The sequence below is a fragment of the Cryphonectria parasitica genome (genome assembly GCF_011745365.1).
Source record: "Cryphonectria parasitica EP155 unplaced genomic scaffold M406scaffold_4, whole genome shotgun sequence".
In the NCBI taxonomy this organism is placed as follows: Eukaryota; Fungi; Ascomycota; class Sordariomycetes; order Diaporthales; family Cryphonectriaceae; genus Cryphonectria; species Cryphonectria parasitica.
In genome coordinates, this window is record NW_024468912.1 from 101035 (window position 1) to 121826 (window position 20792).

At 53.7% G+C, this 20792-nt stretch overlaps 11 protein-coding genes across 11 annotated transcripts; 4 read left to right on the top strand and 7 right to left on the bottom strand.

The window, feature by feature from the left end:
- Positions 1-270: 270 nt before the first annotated feature.
- On the bottom strand, positions 271-1839 carry M406DRAFT_37131 (uncharacterized protein; the record flags this gene model as incomplete). The annotated part of the gene is made up of 2 exons (XM_040924018.1): positions 271-937; positions 995-1839. 2 exons carry the CDS (start codon positions 1837-1839, stop codon positions 271-273), a joined length of 1512 nt encoding a protein of 503 aa, XP_040776229.1.
- Positions 1840-3569: 1730 nt separating this feature from the next.
- M406DRAFT_243102 (uncharacterized protein) lies at positions 3570-4062 on the bottom strand (the record flags this gene model as incomplete). The annotated part of the gene is made up of 2 exons (XM_040916197.1): positions 3570-3774; positions 3833-4062. Coding segments are annotated over 2 exons (435 nt in total), but the record flags the coding sequence as incomplete, so codon positions are not given.
- A 754-nt stretch (positions 4063-4816) lies between these two features.
- M406DRAFT_355847 (uncharacterized protein) lies at positions 4817-5647 on the bottom strand. Its single transcript, XM_040923277.1, has 3 exons — positions 5505-5647; positions 5234-5431; positions 4817-5177 (listed from the first exon to the last, which is right to left on the bottom strand). Exons 1-3 carry the CDS (start codon positions 5576-5578, stop codon positions 4979-4981), a joined length of 471 nt encoding a protein of 156 aa, XP_040776231.1. The 5' UTR covers positions 5579-5647; the 3' UTR covers positions 4817-4978.
- Positions 5648-6407: 760 nt separating this feature from the next.
- On the top strand, positions 6408-7172 carry M406DRAFT_67728 (uncharacterized protein; the record flags this gene model as incomplete). The annotated part of the gene is made up of 3 exons (XM_040925090.1): positions 6408-6501; positions 6566-6658; positions 6736-7172. The coding sequence occupies 3 exons, from the start codon at positions 6408-6410 to the stop codon at positions 7170-7172; spliced, it is 624 nt and encodes a 207-aa protein (XP_040776232.1).
- A 201-nt stretch (positions 7173-7373) lies between these two features.
- M406DRAFT_355853 (uncharacterized protein) lies at positions 7374-7891 on the bottom strand. Its single transcript, XM_040923278.1, has one exon. The coding sequence runs from the start codon at positions 7879-7881 to the stop codon at positions 7492-7494; it is 390 nt and encodes a 129-aa protein (XP_040776233.1). The 5' UTR covers positions 7882-7891; the 3' UTR covers positions 7374-7491.
- Positions 7892-8195: 304 nt separating this feature from the next.
- Positions 8196-9683, top strand: M406DRAFT_350924 (uncharacterized protein). Its single transcript, XM_040922584.1, has 4 exons — positions 8196-8610; positions 8709-8837; positions 8914-9014; positions 9073-9683. The coding sequence occupies exons 1-4, from the start codon at positions 8301-8303 to the stop codon at positions 9370-9372; spliced, it is 840 nt and encodes a 279-aa protein (XP_040776234.1). The 5' UTR covers positions 8196-8300; the 3' UTR covers positions 9373-9683.
- Positions 9684-9767: 84 nt separating this feature from the next.
- M406DRAFT_355854 (uncharacterized protein) lies at positions 9768-10694 on the bottom strand. The gene is made up of 2 exons (XM_040923279.1): positions 10132-10694; positions 9768-10075 (listed from the first exon to the last, which is right to left on the bottom strand). The coding sequence occupies exons 1-2, from the start codon at positions 10654-10656 to the stop codon at positions 9914-9916; spliced, it is 687 nt and encodes a 228-aa protein (XP_040776235.1). The 5' UTR covers positions 10657-10694; the 3' UTR covers positions 9768-9913.
- Positions 10695-10988: 294 nt separating this feature from the next.
- Positions 10989-11686, top strand: M406DRAFT_67731 (uncharacterized protein; the record flags this gene model as incomplete). Its single annotated transcript, XM_040925091.1, has 2 exons — positions 10989-11570; positions 11621-11686. The coding sequence occupies 2 exons, from the start codon at positions 10989-10991 to the stop codon at positions 11684-11686; spliced, it is 648 nt and encodes a 215-aa protein (XP_040776236.1).
- Positions 11687-12378: 692 nt separating this feature from the next.
- On the top strand, positions 12379-13665 carry M406DRAFT_350927 (uncharacterized protein; the record flags this gene model as incomplete). The annotated part of the gene is made up of 4 exons (XM_040922585.1): positions 12379-12643; positions 12715-12846; positions 12912-13118; positions 13303-13665. 4 exons carry the CDS (start codon positions 12379-12381, stop codon positions 13362-13364), a joined length of 666 nt encoding a protein of 221 aa, XP_040776237.1. The 3' UTR covers positions 13365-13665.
- A 492-nt stretch (positions 13666-14157) lies between these two features.
- Positions 14158-17918, bottom strand: M406DRAFT_329199 (uncharacterized protein; the record flags this gene model as incomplete). The annotated part of the gene is made up of 10 exons (XM_040920406.1): positions 14158-14614; positions 14708-15093; positions 15185-15389; positions 15485-15927; positions 16024-16233; positions 16293-16307; positions 16401-16642; positions 16829-17374; positions 17450-17703; positions 17875-17918. 10 exons carry the CDS (start codon positions 17916-17918, stop codon positions 14158-14160), a joined length of 2802 nt encoding a protein of 933 aa, XP_040776238.1.
- A 1700-nt stretch (positions 17919-19618) lies between these two features.
- Positions 19619-20774, bottom strand: M406DRAFT_321873 (NAD(P)-binding protein). The gene is made up of 2 exons (XM_040919566.1): positions 20410-20774; positions 19619-20334 (listed from the first exon to the last, which is right to left on the bottom strand). The coding sequence occupies exons 1-2, from the start codon at positions 20699-20701 to the stop codon at positions 19820-19822; spliced, it is 807 nt and encodes a 268-aa protein (XP_040776239.1). The 5' UTR covers positions 20702-20774; the 3' UTR covers positions 19619-19819.
- Positions 20775-20792: the final 18 nt, after the last annotated feature.

Sequence of the window (20792 nt, forward strand, 5' to 3'; positions counted from 1 at the left end):
AGAATGACGGAGAGAACTGTGATTCATCTCATCGTCACCTCGTAAGGTCCAGGCCCAGCAGGCCTGACATCGAGTTGTTTTCCCTTCCATGCGAGTTCTTTTCACATACCCACTCTATCCTCTTTGCTTCTGGTCGGGATCGCGTGCTAACGTCGACTTTTATCCTCATTACTTCTCAAGACACGAAGCTATTACCACTGTCGACTCATCGGGTAGCAACACTGAAGAGTGGTTTGTCCGATTTCGTCCACGAGCAAGTCTTGATGGTTTTCAACTCCCTTCCGGTAATTTCTTGATCAACCACGCGCCAGCCAAAGCCGACAAGCCTCCAGCCCTCAATAGCCATACCTCCAAGCCATTGTTTTGCCCAGCCCCGTGGGGACCTTGAGAACTGACGAGGAGGAATAAAAGGCTACTCCCCAGAGCTGCAGCAATCTGAGGCGCACTTATCGCGGCATTGTGAATGCCGACGACCGTGGCGGCCAGGTCCTCGGCGTCGTCTCCATCGACTGCCCCCAGCATGTCGCCATGCGCGCGACGGATATCTTGCGAGATCAAGGTGAAAGGAATCCATGTGCCAGCCGCCCAAGGTATTCCTGTCAGAGCTGCCAGGACATATGCTGACTCCAGACTATCGAAGATGAATGTGGACATCATACCGATGCAGAAGATGATCTGACAAGCCAGCCATATACGACGAAGAGATCCGAAGCCTTTTCGAAAACTCCAGGTGCGATGCTTCCGTCGCGTTTCGTCTGGAAACTCTGACGAAGCTGGCGTTACAACTAGCCGAGGAAGAATTACAGACGCGACCAGGGACACCGAAGCGAAAATCAGCATGGCGAAGGAGCCGGCTCGGGTCATGTCTCCTTTGTGCGAAGCCACGCCTCCGACGTTTGAGCGTAAATTGCTGTCCCTTTGGAGACCTCCGACGTATCTGGCTGTCATGTTAACTAAAGTTGGCACACAGGAATTAAGATACTGGGGCCCTCACTTTGAAATATCGTACAGGAAGGGAAACCACGCCAACCAGCAGAAGACCTGCGCAACGCAGACCCGCCTCACCACAGTCAGCTCTCTCAAGCGTACGAGAAGAGGTCTTTGAGGCTTCTTGGGCGACAGAAGCGGGGTTTGTCTTCTTTCTTGAACAAGAGAGCAGGTGATCGAAACGCAGATTGCCAGGTTTATCGACACCAGGCTGCATAAAATCTGGAACTGAGAGTGACCAAGAAAAGGTAGCTTTCCGGCAAGATCGGCTGAGCCGATGCCGTACCCAACGAGACTGCCCATCAAGTTCAGCCTCGCTATCCACGCCTGCGCTTGTGCTTGCTGGTGTATTGGAACAAGGTCAGTAGCCATAGCGCGGAGGCCCAGCTGCACAGGCTGTATGGCAAAGTTCGCCACCAGAATGCTTGCCGTCACAAGGGTAGACAGACCCCATGACGAGGCATGGTGATCTTGCTCTCTGGCGCTTATTTCCCACCTTGGAGCCGGTGAGAAGGCCGTGGTGATTTCCTCGGCCCATGCTAGCGATAGCATAGCGCAGATCAGGACGAGAGTGCCAATGACAACAAAAGGGCGTCGTTGACCCCAGGGATGAGTACAGCTGTCGCTCATGGCGCCGATCACCGGTTGGAAGAATAGACCGGCGCTGGGGCCGGACAGCCACATGAGAGATATCGTGGTGTCTCGAAACCCCAGCGAGGCCAGGTAGAAATAGCCGCTTCCGAAGAATACGGTGAATATTTGTTGCAGACCGAACCATCCTGCACTTAGACTCAAGATGAATCCCAGGCTCTTGCGTTTTGATTCTTCCGGGTCATGACGGAGGCGATCCATCTTTTGTGGATTCAGATTACTTCTCGAGTTCTCCTCGAGTTCTCGCTCTTTAGGAAAGCACGTATCGGTGATCTGTTGACTTTCGCAAGTGTGACGAACTCAATGGAGTTCCGAAAGTCTAACGAGGCTAGATGGTCAGGTGTTTGCTCACCAGTAGAATCACTGGTAGTCGCACGTCTTGGGTCGCGGCAGGCCTTGTGGTCAGAGAAATATCAACAATACAATGGAAAGGAGTCCGTGTGCCACGCCACATCAAATCATCGCAAGGATTCTTAGCGCCTCGTTTGGCACGGGCTTGATGAGGTCGAGTTCATGTGGCAAAATCAACACTTCGCCAAGGTAGCCATACAACACTGTACTGGCACTTGGCTCCGTCCTTCTATTCATTCGTGTAAAATATGGTGTAAGCCCTAGCCCTAGCCCTCCATTCATTCCTGTTCAATATCGTGTACGTCTTACTCCACGGGTTGGTATCTTACTTTTGTGTGTGAAGCCAACCGAGAAGGGGATCCATGTGGCACAGAACCGAGCCAAGGCCAGGAGGAGGGGGGGGGGGGGGATTCCAGCCGCAGCGGAATTCAGCAAAAGTTTGGAAGTGTTCAGAGTCCGAGGGTATTCATCAGAGTCGGAAAGCAGTCCGCTCTCTGGGAATCCGAGTAAGCTTGCGGACCGAGGCGGTAAATTTTGTCGAGGTCGGAATTGCTTTGCCGCAACTTAGCTTCTACCTTAGCACCAAACGGACCGGCGTAGGCTCGTGCAGCAATCCGGATGCCGGGATTTTCGGGACGGTGCAACAATTGCTACTCATCTCACTTTGTCAACCTACAAGTGCATGCATGATCCTTGAGGAAGAGCTCATGATGGTGTACACTAGGAGCTTGAGAGCAACCTGGTGGACGGGGCTGGGAATCAGCGCAGTCGGGATTTTAGCTATAGGCTTGGAAAGGGGCCGGAACTCTGTTAGACGCTGCATACTGAAGAACAGCAGCACACTTACAGTATTTCCATAGTTCAATTCAATCTGCACTGAGACACCATCAAAAGACCAATAATCCTTTGGGCCCCAACTAAGTGTGCAACGTCCATTAAGTCGAGGCTGTAGTGGCATTCGAGTTGGTTCTTCCCGGGGGATCGCCACATCACGAAGGGACACAGCGGGTATCTAGTTAAGCGCGAAGGGCGTCAACTCCCTGGGCCTCGACCTCTCAGGTGGCCCGGCTGTTCGGTGCTCTTCTTGAACTACTGGACGAAGTAGGGCAAAAACGACGAGAAGATCTTTACGGTGATGAGAGACACATTAGAGGCCATCCGTGCTCGGGCCGTGCAGAAGGACAGTCTCGTCGACCTCGTGTACCTCCCTTACGCGGCTGAGGTCGAAGACTCGATTTCCTTGTACGATTCGGAGAAAAGCAGAAGCTACAGGCAGCGAGTAGAAAGTATGACCCAGACGAGCTTTTTCAGAAGGGTGTCCTGGGTGAGTTCACGCTTTTCTACAGATTTCAAGACCTTGGGACTCGCTTTACACCATGACTACGGCATCAGAATTTAGGATACAAAACAATAAATGTACAAATTCTCACAGTCGATATACAACTTTGCCAGCAATGGTCATCTCGAAAGGCAAACGGCAGACATGACATGGAGCGGCTAACCCGAGACTATTCGGGCAGAACTAAGAGAGAACAGGATACCATAAAGCAGTCTTACTCTTTGATGCCGAGCCAATGTAATCACCAAGTAGTCCTATGACAACGGTAGAAGCCAAGCACAACCTCCTGGCCAAGCCCGGTCTGGGGTTCCCGCCCTTCCTGCAGCGCGTCTGCACAATGCTTCGAATGCTGGTAATTGGACGTCTTGGTGTCGATGTACTTCATTTTCTTCTCGAAGGCGTACTGCAGCTTTCTCCACTGGAAAAGGCAGTGTTCGTCGTGGTACCTAGCGGGCCGGCGAGTCAGCACGAGACCTTCCATGAGGCGAAAGTTGCAGTTCTTACCGCATTGTGTAGACACTCGGGAACTCTCCGTCGTACAGCTGCTGCACTGTGATCTCCTGGGTCATGTTGACGTCGCTGTAGTACTGTCGGTTCTCGAAGATGGGCGGCAGCGACGACGTGAGCTCGTGGAAGTAACACTGCGGGGGCATCCATGAGTTGAGCGGCGGGTCCATCACACAACCAAGCTCCATGGCCTCGCGGCTGGAATGTCCGCAATTGTTCCACTCTTGTGCCTCGAGCTCCTCGGCTGTCTTGGGCCGATGGAGCGACCTCGCCGTCAGAAAGAGGACGCTCGTGATCAGAGCCGCCGTCACGCATCCCACGCCAAACGAGGCAAGATTCCATTGCCATCGCCGCCGTGGACTTGGCGTTGTGTTTGTGTCTTCGCCCGGCAGCGTCTCGTACTCGACATCTTGAAATGCTTCTGGTTCGTTCTTCATAATTAGACGTGGAAGCAGGAAGCTTGCGGAAACGTGAAGGCGTGCTGTGTCGAGATGAATGGGTCACAAGGTTGCACCGTGATATAGCGTCCGAAGACTGAGAGAGCCATCAAGATCAAGGCACTGGTTGAAAGCTCTCCGAGCTATAGGATGCCTGGCTGCAAAGCTAATAACTAGAGGGAACTCGGAAATGTGGGGACGAGAGCCTGGTTATCTGCTCGGACCGGACAGGGAGCTAGACTACTTGCCAGAAGAGGTTGTCTTGTACAAGACTTAGACTAGTGGGTCCTCGTCTGATCCTGATATCAGCTAGGCCTATTCATCTTCCTACTAGTCGCCTCGTTGACACCGCATAGGGTTTCCGTTGAGAGAATACAGGCGCTCCTGAGACCTGTGGATATCGTACAATCATGCTTGATAACACACACAGCTCTCCGCATTTTCGCGGAAATGCATTGGCAAGATGCGCTACAATGTATGCCAGTCCAAACAGTATCGTACAAAGTCAAGTGTTTCTATGCGACACAGAAAGAAGCCATAGCGTGGTGTGCGGGAGCTTCAGTATTTGCTAAAAGAGCCTTTGGTCAAAGGCCTCCTATAGAGGTAGTTGCTTCACAACAGCTATTTATCATTCCCAGCTCCCTATATCATCTCTGCGCCTCTGTGCCCTACAGATATCTGCCAAGAGTGACCATTAAATACCTATTTACTTGGTCTCGGCAACGAGGCTGTACTTGGTGCCGTCAGCGGCGATGAGCGTGTCGCCAGCCTTGGCACGTCTCTCCAGAGTGGCGGGCTCCTCGTCCGCGCTGACAATGAGGTATGAGCGCTTCTCGGCAGTGGCGGGCTCCTCATCCGCCGCCACAATGAGGTAAGAGCGTTCATCGACGTCACGGCGAGCTTTTCTAATCATCAGGTTAGACTCCCCCATCGCAGGAACAGGACTGAGGACAAGATTTACTCAGTCTCAGCAACGAGGCTGTACTTGGTGCCGTCAGCGGCGATGAGTGTGTCGCCAGCCTGGGCACGTCTCTCCACAGTGGCGGGCTCCTCATCCGCGCTGACAATGAGGTACGAGCGCTTCTCGACAGTGGAGGGCTCCTCGTCCGCCGCCACAATGAGGTAGGAGCGCTCAGCGAGCTCCGTAGGGGCAATGGCACTGGATACGAGTATTGTTAGCTATACCGGCCATTATAGGCACCGTCCACCAACTTAGGAATTTGTGTTCTCACCGCTCGTCGACAGGGAGAGCAAGGCCGGGGGCAGCCATAGCAATGGCGAAAGCCAGGTACTTAGCGAACTGCATTGTAAATGGTGTGTTTGAGATTGAAGACTCAAAGTGGTAAACTCAAAGTTGTAAATAGACTAGGAATCCGAGTAGTAGACACTGAAGGATGATGAGAGATAGAAAATTCAAGGTTCCTAGAAGGCAGTCTGGTCTTTAAACACTGGGCTGAGATTGGGTGCCGGTGGCATGCTGTTTTCTCGGACCGGCCAGGAAATCCTACCCGTTGGCCAGCGGCGTAGATGCTGCAAACGCCCGGTCGCCAGAGGAGCAGTGCTCGTGCGTACTCTGTACGAGTGAGCTTTCTTGTCTCTAGCCAGAGCGCCTCATCGGTAAGCTGGAGACGGAAAGGAGAGTGTTCGCCTTCCGGTCCGGTGGTTTTAGAACCAACTGCCTCATCAAGTATGGTCTCGGTCTCCACGCCACCAAAAGTTACGAATGCTTAGGCAGAATATCTCTCGGTCCATGATTCCTTCCATACCTTCGATAAGGGCTGATCCTAAAAAGGTCCCCAAGCTTGGCTTCGTTGTTGCTCAGTTGACTCGATAGGAGGTGACAGCTATACGAATCACAGTTTGGTTCCCTCCGCTAGCAGCGTTACAACACTTCGAAGATCAATCATAACACCCTCCTTGCCGTCTTCTAGGAAGGTATTAGCCGTATAATGAGCCAGCCGACGAGTGAAGCCGCCTAAATGCCATCAAACTCTATAGCCAGCAACCCGCTGTTGCGGGAGGGGTACTCGACGCCTACGGTGAGGCTCCGCAGGAAGAGCCGTGCGATACAAAAAAGAGTCGCCTGTGGTCTCTCATCTGGCCGAGAACACATAGTTTTGACTATCGTCCTTGTCATGGCCATCGTGCAGTGGGCCCTCGTCGTGTCCTTCTGGCGAGCTGGTCCGTCGGAAGGGCCGCTTGGCGAAGCTCATGGCTTGGTGCCAGACTGTATGTAACAACTCACACGCAAGAAGAACGCATATCTCCCTGCTAACCAAGAATATCCACAAAGTTGGCACTACGGTCGTCCGTTTCAACTCTACCAGAGAAGATGGGGCGCGTGCCATGGACGATTCAGACCCGGCATGGACAAACCTGATGCCTGGTAAGTGTAGAATTTTTGCACCCCAAGACTAGATGGTTGTGATGCTCGTTTCAACTAACTCATCTCATCACAATAAGTGGGAAGTGGATTCGTGGTTGTCGATGGGTGGGACAAATTCACAGATACTTTGCCGCCGCCAATACAGTTGAATGGCGACGATATCTTTTCAGTGTCCATCTTTCATCAGCTGCATTGTCTTCATTATATCTTGAAGGAGTTCAACAAGTTATTGCATCCGAATGAGACAAGCGACCACAACCACACAGCAGAGCAGGAACACGATCACAGTGGAGAGAGCCAGGAAGAGGCGCTCAAGCATGTCGGGCACTGCTTCGACTATGTGCGGAATTCGCTGATGTGCTGCGGGGATGTTGCCTTTGAAGGCCAGGGGAGTGATATCGAAGACCCAGGGACTCTCGGGGAGGCCTCATATCATGTGTGCAAAAACTACGACGCGATCAAGGCTTGGGCCCAAGCTTCGCGCGCCACGAACATGAAGGGCTTCAGTGACTAGATGAATTTGAGCACCTTCTCCATGAGCCGTAGCTTTGAGCATGGCTCTATTCAAAACCGAAGGAACATTGTTTACACCAAACATCAGAACATTCCTGTGGTTCTTGGTCAAGTATTCGATTATGACGAAGAGCTATAGACCAAAGAACTGATTTCACTCCTAAAGCCGCGTAACGTCGACTAGTGACAGCCTTCTTGCCCAAACCAATGCCACACGTAATCTGCTGCACCTTGTTGACAAGGTGTAGGGCTAGAGCGGCTGGGGCGACGAGATGTTGTGTAAAATGTTTGCCTTGCTCGAGCCCAGCAGACATTCTCCTTCAAGCGAGAAGAGGGCGGTTCCAGGCGCGCCAGACAATGCTCATACAGGCTACCCAGCTAGACGCGTACAAGCCAAAGACAACAATGTAGATGCAGATCCAAAGCCGTGAAAGAGGTGATTGACGCCATAAAGCCGGCCTGACCTTGGATGCGACGGCCAGGGTATCATCGCTGCTATCGGTATCGCTCAACTCATCCATGTCGTATGCATCGTATGGGGTGATCTTTTTGTACTGAGTCTGGGATTCGGCATCTTTATCGAGCGGCATCGTAACTGGATGGAGGGCTAAAAAGCGATGAAGGTCGCTATGTAGCCAGCCGAACAAGCGAAACCCGCGACAGCGTGAAGGCGACGCTTTGGGCTTCTGGGAGGGCAATGCAAGGTGCATTTCGCCTGTTTTGAGAGTACTGACGGGCCCAAGACAACGAACACGCTCGCAGCCTCCCTCAGGACTATAATGTGAACCTTTCGCGCAGGCAGTGAGCTTACCTGGTCCAGGGAGCCGGGCATGTTCTCTTACCCCGGTGCGAGCACTCGGACCGAGCCGGGCCAGATCCGAACCACACAACTCCCTCGCGGGCGGCCCCTAAGGCGGATGGATGCCTTTGGGCTTTCGGAATTGAATCATGTTCCCAAAGGGAAATAGGGAGCCGTCAGATTCTCTTTCTGGGGGGCATCTTTCAACTACTCAATCATCAACTGCTCATTGTAAATCGCCGCTTTACTTCGTCTCTCGGCCATCTTTCGTTCTGTCGAACAGCCAGAATATTTGCTACGACGCTTCATAGCCCAGACAAAACAACAAAGATGGACAGACCCAACGCTGACGATGAGGTCGACCTCCTCAAGCGGTACTCGCATGATTCGGAGAGCCTGGAGAGCTCCGAAATCGACCGGCGCCACTACGCCGCTCAACAGCAGCATCTGTCGAAAAGTCGACGGCTACATGTTGTCAGAATTGGCTTGGATCTGGTTGTTCTGGCGTGCTTAGGCGTGGCCATCTACTTCCTGATCCAGATTCAGGCCCAGACAGCCCACAGACATTCCGACTCCGCTGACGGCTCCGTCATGCACCGGGCGCCAGCTGGATCGGATCTCAGCGGGGTGGTGCCGTTGGGTAAGTAAAAAAAAAACCCAAACCATAGGACTCGGGTTGAAATGCCTTCATATTGTAACGGCCAAGAGAAGCTGACGAATTAACTCTGTGTTCCTTAGGCGAGGTAGGCGGAAGGACAAAGTACAAATCCTGGATGCCACGCAAAGGCCTATGGGCAACTCCGCAGGACTTCCATGAAGCGACGGCGTTAAATGGGACGCTCGAGGCCTGGAACCGGGTTATCAAGCGTAAGCAGGAACCATTACGCTCCGCAGACTTCCTCCTGCTCCGACCAGTTCATAGCTGACTTGCTCGTCGTGGCAGCCTTTGTTAAGGCCGATGACTCCTGGGACCATCGAGGTCCCGAGATCCCGCTTATTTACGACCTATTTGAGGTGTCCGCATTCCATCAGGTCCATTGTCTGGTGAGTCTGATTTGGTCCCTTGGCAGGATATTGCCTGGTTCACTGACACTTTCACAAGGCCGGCATTCTGGAGGATTTCAGTTACATGGCCATGGGAATCCCTCAGGCCAAGCTTCCCAGCGTGACCAGACTGGAACGTCTCGACTGGGCAGACCACAATGCGCACTGTTTCAATTATATTCTTGAGGCAATCATGTGCTTCGCCGACACCACGACTGAGGGAGCGACTCCGGGGAACCCCCCTGCTGTGCACAAGGAGGCGACTCACGTCTGCAATGACTGGGATGCTCTGTTCGAATGGTCCGAGAAGCCAGAGCATAGAATGCCTGAGGTTGATGGGCTCCGGGCTGTGAATTAAACGGGGATTCTACGCCAGTTTGAACCTGGATTTTCTCCTGATCAAATCATCGAGCACCTCGTTTGCATGGGCGCTATGGATTTTGTGTGCATATACATGTCCTCAGCCCTATGTTTCATTAAATAACTGATGCTTCTAAAGTTGAAGCTGAACCAATCAAGTATTAGGTTCCAAATAGTAGCTTGGCTGCAACCAAGAAGGTTGTGCTTGAAATAGTTGAGACATTCGACAAGGGGAAACGCGACCCAACACTTTAGACACGAGAGCTTGTATCTACTAGCATCACCGAAGGAATCAGTCCATGTTGAAGCGTTCGGCATCTCCCAAGCATTTTACTCTATATCAACTCAGGTGTGTAGATCAAGGTAGGTAGATACATGCTAATTACTATGTATTCTTCACCTAACATAGCGCATCGCCACAACACAAGCTCTTGTCTCGCTAGAGGAGCATGAATACTTTGCTTGATGCAAGTATTACTTGGTACAATTACTCCCATTTCTTGTCTACCTCTACCTGATTAAGGCACCGGGGTAATCATTTACTTCAGCCCCTTGAGCTGGTCTGGGAAGTAGTCATTTGCCGCGGCATACTTCATCACCACATCCCAATTGCGACACTGATGCTCTACCCCCAAGCCGTCGCTTCTGGTGTAGCCTGGATCCAAGGGCTCAACAGTCGCGTCTGCCCCACAAAGGATGTCCTGCTTTTGATCAGTGTCTTTGAACAAGAAGAGTAAGAGAGGCTGAAGGCACGCACCCCACGGATGAAGTCAAAACAATGCTTGATGTGCATTCTACGGGTAATGGACTCTGCCGTCTTGTCGTTGAAGAACACCCGTCGGTTCTTGTCCGTCGCCATCATCGTGAACTCCTCCCGGATGGAGACGAGGCAGTGTAGCTTATGGAGCATGTCGATGCCTTGCGTCAGGTGGGCGCCGCTCGGGTCTCTCCATTCCATGCTCCACCAATGGTCCCGGCCCCATGGGAGCCAGATGTCCGACGTCTCTTGGTCGAACGGACGCATCTCTGGATGGTCGGTAAAGGTGTACTGCAGCGGAGGGAGGTCGATGGGGTCGCCCGAGATGCCGCGATACCACCGCATGTTGAAGGAGACGGCGGATGCGGCAAGCAGGAGGGTGCAGGCCAAGGGCAACCACGGCCAGGTCGTCTTCTGCTTCTTCTCGAAGGACAGAGGCAGAGAGTCTTCGTCCTCATCTTCCGTTTTCAGGGCCTGCATGCCTCTATACTTCCGCAGCCAAGTATCCATCTTCATCGTCGACATCGGATGCGTGAACAAAAAGGTTTGGGGAACTGTTTGGCGTGCTCGTTTGGCAACGATATCGACGGACTGGATTGCAAGCTAGGCTTTGGCTGAGAGAGGGCATGTCTTCACACCCACTTCTAGGCGTAAAATGTCGACAGTCTCGGAGCGCCGGGGGTCACCGCATGCCCGGCCGGTCCGAAGCGCCACCTCGGAAAACAGCCGCCCCACCCCCTCCATCCGGCCATGCAGTTCCCCTCCAGAAGGCTAGTTTTCCTGGCTTGATTTCCAACATGGCCCTGCGATAGAATCGAGCTGTCTCACCACCAGCCCTCAGAACCCACACAATCATCATGGTCTCCTTTGGTCTTGTTTACACGAGCGTCGCCGTCGTGACAAGCGTCGTCCTCATCGGGCTCCCCTTCGCGGGGAGAGCCTCTCCGCCCGTCATCCGTGGGACAAATCTCCCCGAGCAGGCCGTCTTCGACGAGATGCACATGGACAACGCGTCCTACACGTCCTGGAGCGAGGAAGCCGATCGTCTCTGGGACGCCCTGCTCCCGGACAACGGCGGTTCCGTGCTCGCCACCAACCTCACCAGCGGATACCACTTTTGGGGCAGGGTGTCCATGTTCCACCAGCTGCAGTGCCTGAGAGACATTCGGAAGCAGCTCAAGGCCATGTCCGGCTCGTGGGACGCGTCTCGGGCCTTGATGGGCAACAGAGGCTGGGGTTCCGACTACGAGCAGTTTGGGCTCTGTTTCGACTACCTTCGGCAGGGCATCCTGTGCCACGCCGACACCACGCTGAACCCGGTTGCTTTCAACAGCGAGTGGGCCGACGGCAAAGTGGTGGACGGCAACATCCTCTGGCACAAATGCAAAGACAGGAATGTGTTGTACGGCTGGGCCGAATTGTCTGGTTTGCCTCGAAACGTAGGTCTTCCTGAACATGCGCAGCTGATTGACTGACTACTAGTTGGCAGACGAAACTTGCTAATCCGGCTATCCATCAGTCTCCCCTCATCAAGGAACAACCGATCGAAGAGTAACAACGTTGGTAGTAGACGGGGGACTACAAGAGCATCAGGACTGCCAATGGATTAGAATATCTGTGTTGCAACCGCTAGGCTTCACTTGTCCAGCACAGTAATTACTTTAGGTAACTAAGAAGGGCATGCAGTAGGCACTGTAATACACCCAATTACCTCACTAGGAGAGAAAATGAAAGAGCATCCATGGTTTGAGACTTGCAAGCATTTGTTACACCCCCCCCCCCCCCTCTCTCTCTCTTTTGTGTGTGTGTGTGTGTTTTGCTTCCTTTGCTCAGCAGCTTAAATTCTATCTAGTGAGGAGGAGCCTGGACTGAGTGAAGACCCTTGCATTTTAAATGTGAGTGGAGGTGAACGGAAGAGAGGAAATCCAATCACAGCCCAGTAATCTTGATGAACGTAGCCTCTGGGAAGAGCATCCTTAAAGCCATCGGTTCGGAAAGAGATCGGATCTGGAGGTCTAGATGTACTATAGTATAGTACTAGTCGGAATCATGTGGGTCTTAGTTGCTCAAAATAAGCCAGTCGGTAATTGTTTGCCTCTGGCCTCGCCTCAAGGGTCCGAGAATCCCTCCACCCGCCGGGCGCATGGCATCACAGGCCCCTGGACTCGTACTAACCTAAGACACCTGGCAGTCACACATCACTCAGGTTCTCTCCTCCCAACGATGGGATCGAAAAGAGCGTCCAACATGTCTCGACGGGCGTCGAGTAGCGAAGAGGCGGCACCTTTTCTTGATGACCCGGAAGCACCGCTGGCGCCGGGTTGTCACAAAGAAGCAGCTGCACTCGGCTCGCTCAAAGGAAGACTCTTGGTGCGCGGCATCGCCATCTCCAAATCAATCCTGTGGCTTAACATTCTCCTCTCGATTGCAAACGCTGCATGGACCATTGTCAACCTTCAGCCGAGACACGGCTCTCGATCAAGCTCAGGGCGCCCGCGCGGAGGCATATATGGTGAGTCTTGAAGCGCAAAAGAGACTCTCAGAGTGATAAGCGTATATACTAAATGAGCCTATTCGCTATAGAGGCGACGGGAGCGCCGATGTCGTTGGTGAACTCAACATGGAATCTCCCCATCGGCACTCGATCGCCTTTTACCGACTTGGATCCAGCTGTGGCGGATGCGGCCTGGGCGACGGTCAACATGGGAGGCAAGCGTAAGCTTCTGGATTTAATCTAGGCACAGTGCTGTTGTGATGCTGACCCGGGATGCGACTTACAGAGGGCTGGCTCAAGGTGCCCAAGGCTAAGGTGGATCTCATGGACCAAAGCTCGATCGAGTTCGCCGACGGCTCCGGCTACTTGTTTGGCATGGATGTGTTCCATCAGCTGCACTGTCTGGACTTTCTTCGCAAGAAGACCGTCCTGTACCACCCCTTCTACCCTGTGGTTGAAGAAGACGAAGATATACCAGTGGCGTATCACATCGGTGAGTAGACCATATTTCAGCCACGAGCCGTCTTGAGTTTGCGCCTCGAGAGCAGCTCCAGACATCGTTGGAAGACAAACACCTTGGACAGATCAGCTAATTCGAAATGCGGCACGCAGCTCACTGCATAGACTCCATCCGCCTCTCTCTCCAATGCCACGCAGACCTGACGTTGATCCCACAGCGCTGGGCCGATGGATGGATCGAGCCCTGGGCCGTCTGGACCAACCGTCATCAATGCCGTGATTTCGACTCGGTAGCCCTCTGGGCTCGTGATAATTTTCCGAATTTGAAGAACACCTTGGTGCACCCGGAGCTGGGAGTCTTTGTTTCGGGGCACTTGAACCACTCGGCATTGCCCATTTGGGAAGAACCACATGATGACCTGCCCAACTTTTTAAATACAGTACCTACCTAAGCAAGTAGTCGAGCCAGAAGATGGAATAGAGTCAAGTTCAAACTCGGAAATGTCGGACCTCTCGGCTCGTGAATGCACATCATGATCTGGTCTCCTGTTCAATAGATAAACATATGTATTAGCACCATAATTATTTTTGCTTAACTCAACTAAGCTAAGTTGCATCGCAGCACCAGGTGCGAATAATTGTTGCACAATAACACAAGCCAGCCACCCTCCGTTCGATGTGGTCGACAGAGAGACCAATGAGTATCCCTGCCTGCAGAATGAAACGCCGGACAGGAGCTTAGATGCTTGCTCCTCTGGTGTTCCGGACCGGGTTCCTTTTGTGCTATTTTCGATCCGAACAACCCGCCAATCGGTGACCAGAACACGGTCGACGCTAGGACTTGATAGAGGAGGGTGCACCTAGACTTGTACATAATAGGAAACACACCTCGTCTGAAGCAGCACAACGCTTTGCACATGAGCCATCTTCGGACGGGGCAATGTTCTCAAGAGACACCTCGTGACTTCGTGATGGATCGCCTGAGCCGCCACTTGCGAGAGTCTTGGCCATATGTAGGTCCTCCATCTCGTCCCCACCCTTTCCTTTGTGCGTCACTCACGCGTGGGGCGATCTTAGAGAGCTATTCTCAACCACAGACTACGATACGAGGCCATCCCGCCACCGCCGCTCAGCGCGGATGGTGGCCATGATGACGGCCGAAAATGTTCCGCGGCGGGAACGTCCACAGTCGTCGCACCCCACAAGAGGAGAGTGGTGATTTCATTTTTACTTGGCTTCGCATTGGCCTCTGCTATCGCTGGGATGCTAGCTTTCGTTGTGGCAACCAATGCACAGGTTGCAGGCCGACAAGACGTCCAGCCAGATCCCTCCAGCTCCCGGTTCACGTTCACGCCCGACTGGGCCGGCGTTGTCCTGTCTACGCCACCCCCGAACCAGCGATTCGCCGCAGTCAAAGCCAGCTTGACGATACCGCACACGACAGCTGCGGAGGAGAGCAGCGGGCTTGCAGAAGCGCAAGCGGTCTCGGTGTGGCTAGGGATCGACGCCAACAGCAGAGACTCTCCGGGCCTGCGAACAGGCCTCACGCTCAGAGCTTTTCCCCACGGAGAAACGATGCTCGAGGCTACGTATCAGTGGGGCTCGGACGGCCCGCACACCTACGCCAAGCTGGGCCCTTTATTGCCGGGCGACGCGCTGCAGCTAGAGTTAGTCATGTTCAACGAGACATTTGCCAAGGCCGAGATGCAGAACACGGCGACAGGCAGCAAGGCGACCAAGTACTGGGCACAGCCGCCGCAGCCCCAGGCGGTGCTCTCTGGCCAGAGCGTTGGGTGGATCTTGGAGGATGCCTCGTCACGGCCGGGGACGAACCGGATGGGCAAGAGCAGCTCTCTGCTGGACTTTGGGCGCGTGGTCCTGGAGCACTGCATTGTGTGGACGGACAAGGATGAGCTGCTGACGGCCGACCAGGGCGACGTGTACAGGATCCGCCAGAGCGGCGTAGCACGCACTGGGGTCCATGTCGAGGAGGAGGCGGTCTTCTTCACCTTTATCGAATGAACAACAACCGACGGCACAAAAGCGGCAAGGAGGAGGCGCGTAGCTGCTCAGCTCAACCGCCCGTCAAGTCTACACTACGCTCTTGTGGGCCCTGACAGCTATGTCGACCAGCTCGGTCACGCGGTCGAAGAACTCGGTCGTGGGCAGCACCGACGACATTCGTGCGAAGAAGCCGTGTGCGACGGCGAGCACGGCTCGGGCGTCTTCGAAATCGGCACTTCCGTGCGTCGAGACTTGCGTGGCCATTTTGCACAGACTGAGCGACGGCAGAAACAGAAGAATCCTAATTATTTTTGTCCATCAGGGCTGGTCAGTCACGCGTCGCTAGGTAAATAGCCAGAAGTATGGGAGATCATGAGAGCAGCCACGGTGCCTTACCGATCATAGACAATGTCATCGGGCTCGATTCGGTTGCTGAACTTGAAGATGTCTCGACTGAGAGGTATCACCGGCGACCGAAGCGGTGGGTTCTTTGTAGTGTCCATCCATGTGTCATCAACATCGAGCAGTGCAAGCTTTGCTTCGCAGTACTGATAGAGCATGCATATAGCCAGCTGTCTGGCGAGACTCCTACTCGTTGTGTTTTTGTCATGCAACCGGCCGTCGTCGGGAAGCGACCCGTACCAGTCCTCAAGCTCTGCGGCGATGCTTGTTGCCTTGCTCTCGGAAGATCGAGACTGGTCTTCACGGGCATGCGATGTTTCGTTATAGATCTGCCCACATAGCTTGCTGTACCTGCATTGAGCCAGGAGCCAGTCCTGGTTGCTATTGCAATCTTCCATGGGCGGCGGTGTGTACTGCAGACATGGTTCTGGAAGCAACTAGGAAAGGCGTCAGTGGCGCTGTGCTCGCAGACGCCTGCCCGGCCCCCGCGGCAGAGGAATGCGAGTACACGGAGATTCGAGCTGACAACGCACCGAGAAAGACTTCCAACGTAGAGCATTGACCTTGTCGACGCAGAATACTATCCAGCACGCCCGTTTGACTCTGGCGGCCAGTCCCGGCGATTCGGCACACAGGCTCTGCAACGCCGCAGCGGAATGTAGACTGAGAGCCTGGATGATGGACACAGCAGTCGCTAAGAGCTTGGGCAAGTGTTTCAAGCCCAGCTTGTGGACGAGTTGGAGCTAGAAAAGGTGAGCTTTTGCTCAACAAGAAAATTAGGAGGCGAGGAAAATCTACCTACAACTGCTACAATAGCCTGCACCTACGGTCAGGCACCAGTGGCAACGATACACGGAAGAAAGAGAAGAAGAAAAGAAAGAAAAGATTGCTACAGTGCCTTGGAACGTACCAGGAATTTATCCACCGAGTCCGGCTCGGCATTTAAGCCGTCGTAGGCCTCGCCCATGCGAGCTATCAGCTCAACAGTGTCCGGCTTGCGCTGGTCTGGTTTCAACAGAGACCCCCAAGCCGCAAGAGTGACCACGATGCACCTGCCGACGGCGGCTGCTTGAGACCTAAAAGAGGGTTGGAGGAAGTTGACCGCGGCGAGAACCTCGCGCTGCTCTAGATATAGCTTGACACTGGCGAGCACTATGATCAGCAGAGGGAGCAGTGGGCAGCTATGTCGACGAAGAACAATAACTTCTCACCCTAATGGCTCCTCAAAGCAACCTATAGAACTAATTAAGATCTGACTCGTAAGAGGATGGGGCAAGACGGAGATGCGGCAAGAAGGACAGTGCCTGTATTTTCCCTCTCGCGTGTAGGCGTACTTACTGCGAATAAGCGATTGGATGGGCAGGTCTGCCCAGCCGATGTCACGTGCAGTCTGCTGCCCAAGGCCGGACAACCACCAGGCTCCTGGGAGACTGCGTTGGCATTCCTGGGACATGATGAAGCTGATAGCCTCGACTGCCGTCTGCCGCGCAGCTTCGTCAACCCTGGCCTTGGAAAACTGCGCAATAAGAGGCGAGACGCAGGGGTCGAAGCGGGGCCGCGACCGCTCAGCATCTCGATCCAGTTGTGTTAACGCCGGGAACAGCAGTTGCCTGCGTTCTCCGTCATAATCTTGCCCTCTGGCCTCCTTGTCTTTGTACCGATTTGACAGGTCCAATGCTAGGCTTACTGGGGTTTGCGGCCTATCCCCAGCATCTTGCCCTCGCTGGAGTGCTACCGGCGTTGGGAGAGCGTTGACCGAGAGTGGCCCCGGCACGGCTGTCGTTATTACCTGCAGCATGGGATCTACTGCGTCGAGGCCTCGGATGCTGGAGACCGAGTCCTGGCGGGTTCGAGAGGCTTGTGATGCACTCCCGATCTCCAAGGCTGGCAGATTGGTTAGCACAGCTTCTCGACCGTCTCGGCGGCTTTCAATGTCGAAGCCCCGTGTAAAGTACACACCTTGCGGATAGGTACCCGCCCAAGCACGCTCTGGTAGCGGCATCTCTTTCGGGGTGGCGCCTTGCGAGATCTCATGTGCCAGCTCGGAGGTAGGCAAGCTAAACAAGTCCTCACCGAGGTTGTCAAACGTGGGGGTGGAAGGTGTGGTGAGGTTCATGAACCAGTCCATGGAATCGACCTCTGGGGATACCAGACTGTGAGAGGAGACGGAACCGCTGGTGTCCGGCTCGGGACTTCCCATCGAAAACCCCGTGCTGCTGGTTGTCGACAGCCCCCGCTGGTGGGGAGCCCTCGGTGGCCGTCGACCGGCCTCTGATGTCTCGGCCGTCGTAGAGAGATACGAGCAGGTGATACCATGCCGCTGAAGATAATAGGACGTGATTAGGTAAAGTCTCCCCATCTGGCCCAGGCACTTTGAAGCTCACCTGGCACAGCCGGCATGGCCGTTCTCCATTGCCTTGGTCCACATCGATGTCAGAGTCCTTCTAGACACTGCTGAAAGCCTTTCTGAGCCTTTCTGAGCCCTCCTGAGCTGCGAGATGCGGGATGAGGGATGTACCTACAGCGGATTTTTTTCCGCCTACAGTATGTGCAAGCACCGCGTCTTCTGGTGATTCTTGGTCGGTCTCGGTCTAACGAGTCGGTCGGCATGCTTGGCCCAGAGTTCCAGACAAACCCGAGAGCTTGGACAAATGTAGCAAGCAGGCCTCTTGCTGTTTTCTTCTTTTTTTTTTCTTCCCCTTTCCTTCCTTTCTTTTCTTTCCCTCTTCTTTTCCCTTTCTACTTGGGGGACAAACTCAAAAATAAAGGATTCAGAATATCTAAGCAACAAGAGATAAGAAAACCCTTCTAGGCAAAAAGAAGAGTGATCAGGCAAGGCTATTTTTTCAGCATATAAATCCTCAGCTGCAGAAGAGAGACGAATGTAAGCACACTGGCCACTTATGCGCCACCCATGCTCTCGTGACGGAACTTTGTAGGCTGTATCTTCCTTCGCTTGTCCGGGGTCACTGTACACCAACTTGCATCTATGATTGGTCTGCTAGGCTGATTTGTATCTTCCTTCCGATGGTCTGTGACAGCTTACACCGGCGGTGAGCGCATATTTTCCGCGTAGTCTTCCGCACATTTGCCCCGCCGCCCATAATCGCTAGAACAGCGCATCAGCACTACCTTGAACATCATCCCCTTCCAACAGATGCAGCTGCGCCGGCACCCCCGAATGAATCCTTTGCAATCAAAGACTTTCATCCTTGTACATACATACATACATACATACATATCTATATATACATTTTATAACTACAGCTAACCCTGGCGACCTTACCTAAAGTCGTTAGGCTGCTGTGCATACTTGATAACCGAGTCTTAGCGTGAAGCAGCGAGATTTTTCTCAACGGCGGGCGAATTTACTTGCGGGGCTTTGCGGAACCTTAGGCTGACGTTAGATACCGAATAGGACTTATCTTATTTTACCTAGTAGTAATGGGGTAGGTAGTATTCTCGGGCTTGGCTTGCAGCTGCAACAGCTTTCATCGTACCTACAACGTATCAGCTTAGAGCTATGGGCAGCCTGAAGCGAGATCTCAACTGAATCCTCCGGGAGGACGTGGTCCAGGACCGCGGTGGTCAAGTCAAGATAGGATAAATCTTCACTTCATGGAATATCCTCTGCCACGGCCCGACTTTTTCTTGTGCTCGCTGAATGTGCTCGAGATACGATACTGTCGACCGTAACCTGAGCTACGTAGTATTTGAGTTTTTGTACTTCCTTTCGACAGCATTGACGACAACATTGACGCCAGTGACCAAAAAAAAAAAAAATTTTCCAAGAAAAAAACAAAGCATTGGACCTAACTGAAAGTAACTAGACACACCGCCAGAGAGCGTCTGACTGCCTCACAAAGAGTCCCTACTACGTACAGAGTGATAGTCGGCGGCCGCCCCCCTCCCCCCCCCCCCCAGCTTCTGGCCCACTACTCTGTTCCTTTATAGCAGGTGCCTAAAACCTCTCTAACAGCCTAAAGCTTCTAGAGTGTGAGAGGTTTTAGGCAGTAAGAGGTCTTAAGCATCCACTATGGTGGAAGAGAGTAGTGGGCCAGGGAGGGCTAGCGCCCACGGGGACAGTAGTCTCCGTAGTAAAGCGATTCCTCCTCGGGAAATGAGCGGCGCAGTGCATTACTTATCTTCTCTGCTATCAACGGTCCTGCAAACCCCAGCCTGCAGTTGCCAGCGTTCAGAATCTTGTGGAATCCAGCCAGCATTGTCGATACAGTCAGACGACAGAAGGCCCTAACTGCTGGCAGCTACACGGGAGTTCTTCGGATAGGCTAACAGCAGAAAGTAGCTCATAGGCCACCCAGAACGACACTAGAAAGGCAGGATACCTGCGCCGCCCACAACCTTGCCCACATCAGCATCTTTGCCGCCCTCTATCAAGGTGGTGATCAGCTCTCCCCCAGTCGATGCAGGCCCGGCTCCCCGCCGGGCCATACTTGCTCTCTGGCCACCCAGGCCGGTGGCGAGAAAGCCTGGCGAGACGCTCCACACCTTGACCCCGTCCTCCTTCAGCACCCAGTGCCAGGAGAGCATCATCATGTTCAGCGCCGTCTTGCTGGCGCGGTAAGCACTCGGCAGCACTGCAGCCTTTTTAGGCCACCCGGCCGGGATGGGTGGCGGGACGGGGTAGTGCGCCTCGCTCATCCTCTCCACGCTCGCCAGCCCGCTGGTGACAAAGAGCAGTCGAGGATCCGAGGATTTGAGAAGCAGCGGCACGAACGTGTGTGTCATAATGTTGGCCCCAGACACGTTGACATCGTACGCCTTGTTCCAGGCCTCACGCATGCTGATGTCGCCGTAGACACAAGCCGCGTCCAACGCAATGCCTAGGTAAAGCATACGACATTAATCAATGCTCAGTGCTGCAGCTTCAGACAAAGGGCAGCCGTGCATGAGCTCACCTGCGTTGTTCACCAGCGTATCGATACGCCCGTGGGTGGCCTGGACTTTGTCGAAGGCATCAGATATCGAGTCGTCGCTGGCGACGTCGACCTGGAGCAGCTCCACAGTGCTATTTGTCTCAGCGACATCCTTCTTCAGCGCCTCCAATGCTGCTTCGCCCTTTTCTAGAGATCGGGTGCCCATAAGAATGTGGTATGTCCGTGTCGACCGGAGGAGCGCCTTGACCGTCTCCCAGCCAATGCCAGAGTTCGCTCCGGTCACAAGGACGACGGTTTTGCTTGCAGCAGCCATGTTCACAGTCGTGATAGGCTGGAGAATAAGATGTGACGAGCTTCTGCAAGGCCGCCGTCCGTAATTGAACTATGTTATATACCTTTTCTAT